The following is an 8,080-nucleotide window of genomic DNA, read 5'->3' as shown; positions in this document are numbered from 1 at the left end:
CCCTGAGAGAAGCATCAGACAGACAGAAGTTGCTGAGAGAGCCATCTTTCCAGGCAGCCCCTCTCTTTCTATTTTGGAAGATTTGCCTGAACTATGCAGCTAGTCAGCACTTAAAACATGTGCCTCTTCTCCCTACAGAATCACCCACCCTGCCCCGAAGCACTTGGGCTCCCTAAGCCCTCACAGCCTCTGACCCAAAATAGCAACTGAAGATTCTCATCTACATTTCAGCAGTCACACCTAGTAAATTGGGAAGTGGGGCCCCTAAACTCCATCAAGCTACAGCTCTGTGCTTATTTCCATAACTGGTTATGGGGAGACAGGCCTTTTTAGTCACCTTAACTAGATCTTAAGATTAATTAACTATATAAAGTGCTTTTAGGTCCTTAGAGATAGACATGATATAAATAAGTGGTTTATGATCAAGAATGATAAATACACAGATAAAAATAGCTCTAGCTAGATGACCTTAAGGCTTGGAGATGGGCGGGCAGGGCAATTGTTCCCTAATTACATTCTTAGTCATTTTATTCATGCCTATTTTTGTCTGGAGTCCACATACTAAAGGTCACATTCAGAAGCTAAAGGTTTCAAAATGACCCTGGTTCCACTATAAAAGTTTTCTCCAGTTTACTAGTAGCTTTTATATAACTCTGAGGTTTAACAGAGCCCATCAATTTCTATAATTTTAAGTGAGCATATTCAAATGCAAAAGAACCTAGAGAAAGTCACCTAAGATATCATCCCCTCCTCTGAAAATCCCTAAGGGGATTTTGAAAATTTCTCCCCAAAGACAGGATTAAGCAACAACCAATAAGATACTAGTCCAAGGAAAAGGGACTCTTCTCACCTCGTCACTGTTACTGTCAGCACCCATTGTACTGCCACCTCCTAAGGATAAAATTCAAGAAGGATGAAGGTCTGTGGACTCCTTGGGCGGTCACTTAGGTTCCTAGTGCCAAAAACTAAAAGGGCTAGTAAGAGTTCAGGGATGGCAAGGTAAATTTGTAGGAACTATAAATATCTGTAGAGGGAGCCGAACAAGCAGCAAATATTTCAAGGAAGGATAGGAAATAAACAGTAAGTTTGATAAAACATCAAGTCTGAAGTCCATAGAGATGCCAATGCAAAAATCTGGAACAAAGTTTGAGAATCATTAATAGAAATGAAATTATTCATTTTATTAACTCACTAGGCTTAGACCTGTGTTTAACAAGCAAGCCTAGTAATAGCACCATGGTTAGACTATAGCCTGCTTTTCCAAGCCATCATTGTACAATTTATTAACAAGGGATCAAATGTCTCTCATCCACCCGATGTGCTCTTTTTATACATACTCCTAATAAGTCCCATTTGGAACAGCTGAAAATCTTTCAGCAAAAGCTTTGAAGATGAGCTCATGAACTCAGTTAAAATTTCACCGGTTAAATTAAGACAAATGGAAGGAACTCAAATGAGTAGTTGCCCAATCAGAGCCCATTATTTCTAAGTCATCAGCCTGTGTGCCCCGCCCCCCCCAATAAATCCTTAAAACCTTGACTCAATTATTGAAAACCCACATGTAACAAAGTGAAAGGATTAATTTCCATTCCTCAATTTCTCAGCCCCAGGTTAAAAAAAAAAAACAAAAAAACCCCAAACAGGTATTTAAGAAATACTTACCAAAATCAGATAGGAAAATTAAAGCCTGCATAGTTATGAATCAGAATTGTTGTACTACAACCAGGTTGCATACAATTACATCAGTTGGTTCTGTATACAATCTAGAACTGACTAGCACAAAATTTAGAATAGAAAAAGCTATAAGAAACAGGTTCCTAACTACAGAAGTTGTAAATTTCAAAAGGGTATGAAAAAACTAATGTAATTTCAGACTTTTCTCCCTTTACATTTCAAACAGATGTTCTGTAAAAATATATACAATTTTTACAGACGATTACAAGTTTTTGTCTTAAAAACAGGATATTCCCGATTTGTAATTGAGCCTTAAGTCAAGTATTCTTGGCCATGACACTAGGCTAATAAACTAGGAATCACTCAAACCAAGCCAAAGTAGAACAGGTATAAACATCCTGAGCATTGGACTTTCTATTCAAGAAGCACATCTAGGAAAGCTAATTACAGAGGATAAAGCTTCCCTTCACACTCTGTTGTACAGTGTTGAGGCTTCTAGTCATAGGTTCTATTACTTGTAGCTTAAAATCCATTTTACACATGACGCTGGCATTGTTAGTGCTTCTCTTTTAACACTATAGAAGTTAATGGATTCAGTGAGCATATTTAATGAACTCTATGACTAGCCTGGCTACTGGCCACTTTCCTGTTCTAGGCAAGGTAAATAAAGTCTCTCCACCCTACCGTCTTCACTAAATCTAAAAGTCCTCCTCCGTGGCCTCCCAAAGTTTGCCTGTTGCTGAAACAGAATTCTGCTTCTTTCAGACAGTGACTCTTCAAGAGGGACTACTTTTCCCATGTATTTATTCCTGTTAGCCATAAGCCTCCTGCCGCTTGCTTTTCTCCGTTGCTGGAGTAGAACTCCTGGAGGTTATGGCCTGCACAGCTTGAAGTCCAACTTCATAAATACATCTGATTTCACAGCAGGCGTATGTGGTTTTGGTGGCTGGAGTTGGTTAAGAGTCAATTATTGCACTTAAAAGGCTATCTTATTAGATACGCCAAACCAGCTCCTACTCCGGCAACACCTGCAAAAGCCAGCAGCACATTTCTGATGCCGCCTTCTAGGTCCTCTACATGGAAGAAGTCCACAAACCCATCCTAGAAAACAAACAAAAAGCACAGTTTCAAGTATGGGCTTCCACTGGCTTAAAAACACTATTTACAAAGAAAAGATGAATTAAAATATCTAAGGTTCCCCCCCCCCCAAACGCAATGACGAACCAATTATTATTTATCCCCAGACTGCAAAGGAGACACATTATGCAATTAAAAGGGAGGTGGGGCACGCTCAAAAATGTATTTGCTATCACGCCCAGGTGATTCTTATTTCTTAACCAGTAAAACAGCTTACAGAAAACCAAGATTTTTTTTTTTTTTTTTTTGCAGCACACGGGCCTCTCACTGTTGTGGCCTCTCCCGTTGCGCAGCACAGGCTCCGGACGCGCAGGCTCAGCGGCCATGGCTCACGGGCCCAGCCGCTCCGTGGCATGTGGATCTTCCCGGACCGGGGCACGAACCCGCGGCCCCTGCATCGGCAGGCGGACTCTCAACCACTGCGCCACCAGGGAAGCCCCAAACCCAGGATTTTTGATACAACAATTCAAGACAGTCATACCATCTCTAAGGACCAACTACTTAAATCAACATCAAGCAACCAGAGGTCCAAAGTTAGAGCCTTGAAAACCAAGTTGTGCATCTTAAAAACCTTTAGCTATCCCCTCTTTCTCTATAAAATCCTCCATTTCATTTCCACTCCAAGTCCCCTCCTCAACCTTAAAGCAAACTTACCCAGCCTCTTTGTTTGACTAGCCAGTCTCGTTTTGTCCTTACGAGAACATCTGTGATGCTTTCTGCTAATGGTTCGATGCAGCTTTCTTGGTTTATACTCTTCAAGTGTTTGGCCACAAAGGCACCAAAAGAAATGAGAGTCACAATCCTGCCCCAGTTTGTTACTCCGTCACTGAAAACATGGACCATCACTCGAGACAAAGATTTGACATCGTCTTCGTTTTTGATGTCCAGTTTCCGAAGCATGCCTGAGAGGAAGAAAAGCATGCAGGTTTTCACGGCCTCTTTGTCTAAACAAGGGCACGATTCGCCTGCCCACCCACGGCGGGGGAAATCGCTATTCGGGCTCTATAGAACTCAGGCTGATCCCACTTGAAAATTGACATCCCACCCTTTCCGGGCTTTGAGCAGAGCTGCCATTTCCAAAAGAACCAAGTGGGTGGAAACAATGACTCACGGCCAGAATATTCTGGTTTCAGAAATAGGATGAGAGTCGTTTCAACACTGACTCGTTTCGGTTTCCACCCAGCAAAGGTGGGTGAGTCCAGAGAGCTGAAAAAAGGCAGCGCGGCCTTCGCGAATAACCCCCTTACCTTGGAAGGCCGTCTCGTGGTTCCGTTGCACACCGTCCCCGACCCGTCGCAGGGTCTCTAACGCTTTCCGGCTGGCGGCCCCAGACCCGCCCAGTGGCTTCGCGTCCTTGGTGCCTGTTGCCTGCTCCCGGAGGTATCGAGAGATAATCTCCAGGGACTGCCGGTACAACTCGTCCTCCTCCTCCTCTGCTGGGGGCGGCGTCGAGGGGAGTGAGCCGTCCTTGCCCGGGCTGTTACTGGCCTCGCCGACCAATTCCAGCAAAGGCAGGACGGACGGCCGCTTCCCTAGAGGCTCCGGCTCGCACCCGTCCAGCTCCTCTTCGGGCGACATGATGGCGTCGGAGACCGAGGATTCCATCTCTTCGGGCGGCGAGGCGCGGCGGGTGGGCGCGAAGAACAGCAGCCTGGCGCGGGTCGCGGTGACGTCGGGGCCCTCGGCGCCAATGGGCGAGGGCCGCGCGACCCTCCGGGCGTCGGGCGCGAGAGTGGCCGGGGGGCTCGGGCCGGCGCTTCCGCCAATCACCTCGCCGGCTTCCCCTCCCCCTACCTCTCGCCCGGCCGTGGCCTCCTTTCCTGCAGCCAAAAGCCGCCTTCCCGGAGCGGAGGCGCCGCTGCCGCTATCCGGTCCCAATCCGGCCCCCCCACAGTAGAGGTTGAGTCCGATCACTGCGTTTCTCTTGAGGCCGAACATCTCAAACCGCCGCCGCCGCCTACTGAGAAAAATGGGGAAGACCCCTGCAGCTATCTTGAAGAGCGGAAGTAACGACTGAGAGAGGCGCTCCTAGATCACGGTTTTAGGGCCCAGTCCTACGCAATGGCGTCAGCAACTCTTAAAAAAAATCATATCCTTAGATGGTGAAAAGGGCGGAATCTTCCGGAGGGTTGCGCACGACACCTAACCAGCGGGTTAGGGCAGGGGCGGGGCCTGGGGCAGGGCGGGGCTTCCGGCTCTCCGGAGCCTCTCGCGGCCGGTTACGTAACGGCGGCTCAGGCGCTTGGGCTGGTGGGTACGCTCTCTTGCCGCGCGCTCACCTGGGCCTGCTATTAATGGATGTCTCTGGGCTTCCCTGAACCCTGATTTGCGAGCCCTTGCTGTTGTTTTTGTGCCAGAGGTTTTTTTCCCACACCAAAGTCTTAACCATCTAGTCTCTCAGACTTTGAGGAAAGGGAATGAGTAAATGCTGCCACGGATGGGGAACAACAGTCTTAGATAATATGGATAAATAAGAGGGCACTGTTTGGAACCTGTAGTTATTTTGCACATCTTCAGCTCTTTGGAAATGGGGACGCTCCATGGACTGCCCTATAGAATCATTTTATGTAAGTTGAAAAAACGAAATTGTTCTGCTCCACCTAAATTTTATTCCTGTCTCCCTGTTTGCTTTCTCCCATTCCCCATCTCTACCCTCTGGTGCTATTTACATACAAGCCTTGCTCTGTCAGCACCTCTTCTGAGACATTTGACTCTAGCGGTCAACCCCTTGAGGACAAGGATCCTGGTATATACCGTATGTATGAATTAACATTAATTGAAGCAACCTCTTTTTGTTAAAAGACCTGTAAAAATAATAATAGCTAAAATTCAAGAGCAAAATATTTGAGGGACATAAGCAGGAAAGGTGAGCAAGGTTCCTATTCCTGAAAATATCAATTTAGTAAGGAAATAGGGCATCCATACCACACAGTTATGTATTTGGGCAAGACCTAGAACCATGGAGATTTATATGTGGCAGAGAGGATGGAGAGAAACATCTTGTGGCTGTAGTGAATAAGAAATGGTTTCCCTATTTAAGGAACTTCCAGTCTTGCACAGCAACTAACCATAATGTGAGATGGAATTTATGCTCTATAGGAGGCATCAACAACTTAATATTGGAGTTGAGAGGTTGGAAAATTCACTTTGGGCTAGGAGAGCTAGAGGAAGAAGACTTTATGGAAGAGGTAGCTTCTTCTGCTTTGCTTTCTAGAATGCGATTTTATCAAGGGGAGAGAGGTTGAGCAAATTTGCATGCAAAAGCATTTTCTTCTTCAGAGGCTGAAAAAAGAAATGCATTGCAGGTTTCACCTTAATTATAGCCAGAAATCTCAAGTGCTCAGTAATCCTATTGCATTTCCTTAATCAACTCACTCTCCTGTGATCCAAGGTGACTAGTGCACATCATCTCTTCTATCCTTAAGCCTCCATAATTCCCTCCTCCCTTCCTCACTCTCAGCTGTTAACTTACTTCACTGAGAAAATGGAAGCAATCAGAAGAGAAAAACTTCATTTCTCACCACCAAATCTACTAATTTACTCCTTCTGTTTCCATCCTTTCTGCTATTCCTGCAGTTAAAATGATTGAACCTTCTCTGCTATCTCAGATCAACCTCTTGTGCACTGGATCCCATCTTCTTTGCCTACTCAAGTACTTGCAGTTATCCCTTGCATCATCACTTTCTCTCTCCCTATGGAATCATTTCATCAATCAGCATACAAACTTGATATTCTCTCTCACATCTTTAGAAAGCCTTCCCTAGAACCTAAATTCTTTTTTTCTTGCCGCACTGCACGGCATGCGGGACCTTAGTTCCCCAACCAGGGATCGAACCTGTGCCCCCTGCAGTGGAAGCGCAGATTCTTAACCCCTGGACCTCCAGGAAAGTCCCTAGAACCTAAATTCTTGATGTTCCCCTTTGTAGCAAAAATCTTCAGCCTCCTTACTTTCTCTTCTCTCTTGAACCCACCCCAATCGAGCTTTCATTCCCCCCACTCCACTGAAACCATTCTTGTCAGTGTCAGCAATGACCTCCACATGACTAAACTCCAGTGGTTAATTTGCAGTCCTCATTTTACTTGACCTCTCAGCAGTATTTAACATGTATTTAATCATTCCCTTCTTGAAACACTTTCTTCATGTGCCTTTTAGGGAACAATACTCTCCTGGTTTTCCTTCTTCCACGTGGGCTTCTCTTCAGTTTTATTCTTTTCCACTGGCTGTCCACTTGCTGAGGACACTTATCGTGTTTCCCTTTGTAACCCTAGCTATGCCTGACCCATGGCAAACACTCCATTGTTGAATGGATAAATCTGAATGTTTACTAATATGGGATATACAAAAGCTAGAAAAGCGGGATGGGGTCATATTATTGAGGGCTTTGAAAGCCAGTTGAAGAGCTTAGAACTTTTCTAGGCAGTTGGGAACCTCTAAGAACTAGAGTACCATGATATATGCTCTAATTTAGGTTCATTACTCTAATTGTTTTAGAATGGATCGAGAGAGAAAGGATTGGAAGTAAATAAATTAGGAGGCTACTGCAATGTGATAGGCAAGAATTAGGGACTTCCCTGGTGGCGCAGTGGATAAGACTCCACTCCCAATGCAGGGGGCCTGGGTTCATCCCTGGTCAGGGAACTAGATCCCACATGCATGCCGCAACTAAGAGTTAGCATGCCACAACTAAGGAACCGGCCTGCTGCAACTAAGATCTGGTGCAACCAAATAAATAAATATTTTTAAAAAAAGAATTGGTGACCTGAACTCAGGTGGTGGTAGTGGAAATGGAAAAAATAACATGACACTGTGGAGGCAGAGTCTACAGGGCTTGATGACTAAGAGGATGAAAGAACAAAGTGTGACATTATCATAAAACAGGCATCCATATTATACACGATCAACAGGTAGACCACCTTCTAGACTACGATGGACTGCCCTAGAAAGCCACTACTCTTACCAGTGGGGGAAAGGATATATGCAGCTTAGAGGCAAGGAGTCAGCATGTTTCCAGGATGTCTGGGAGGTCCTGTCCTCAGCAAATTTTACTTCACTTAGAAGGTCTTCTGATCCGTAACATTATTCAGAGTCACAGGAGCCTCTGGATTTGTACACACTGCATATCAAGAATGGCTCTTGTTCTTAGGATAACTATATTGGCCACAATCCTGAACCGGAAAAGAAAAGCATTGTTGACATCTTGATTATGTCATTCTTTTTTGTAGGCATGAATCCTTTGAAATGTCCCCAAATTGTGAGCACATTTCCTCC

At 45.0% G+C, this 8,080-nt stretch overlaps 1 protein-coding gene across 2 annotated transcripts; it reads right to left on the bottom strand.

The window, feature by feature from the left end:
- Window positions 1–1,160: 1,160 nt before the first annotated feature.
- Window positions 1,161–4,809, bottom strand: MCL1 (MCL1 apoptosis regulator, BCL2 family member). Of its 2 annotated transcripts, XM_082680904.1 has the most exons (3): window positions 4,059–4,809; window positions 3,466–3,713; window positions 1,161–2,775 (listed from the first exon to the last, which is right to left on the bottom strand). In XM_082680904.1, exons 1-3 carry the CDS (start codon window positions 4,747–4,749, stop codon window positions 2,659–2,661), a joined length of 1,056 nt encoding a protein of 351 aa, XP_082537030.1. In that variant the 5' UTR covers window positions 4,750–4,809; the 3' UTR covers window positions 1,161–2,658. The 2 variants fall into 2 exon arrangements, with proteins under 2 accessions (XP_082537030.1, XP_082537031.1); XM_082680905.1 differs by lacking the exon at window positions 3,466–3,713.
- Window positions 4,810–8,080: the final 3,271 nt, after the last annotated feature.

Source organism: Grampus griseus (genome assembly GCF_964374135.1).
Source record: "Grampus griseus genome assembly, chromosome: 1".
Classification (NCBI taxonomy): Eukaryota; Metazoa; Chordata; class Mammalia; order Artiodactyla; family Delphinidae; genus Grampus; species Grampus griseus.
This window is presented reverse-complemented; position numbering and strand designations above follow the sequence as displayed.

Excerpts from the sequence above, each read along its gene's own strand:
- MCL1 (XM_082680904.1), bottom strand. The coding sequence starts at position 4,749 with ATGTTCGGCCTCAAGAGAAACGCAGTGATCGGACTCAACCTCTACTGT. Across the intron at positions 3,714-4,058 it reads CCACGAGACGGCCTTCCAAG|GCATGCTTCGGAAACTGGAC; the intron begins GTAAGGGGGTTA and ends TCTTCCTCTCAG. Across the intron at positions 2,776-3,465 it reads TAGTCAAACAAAGAGGCTGG|GATGGGTTTGTGGACTTCTT; the intron begins GTAAGTTTGCTT and ends TTTGTTTTCTAG.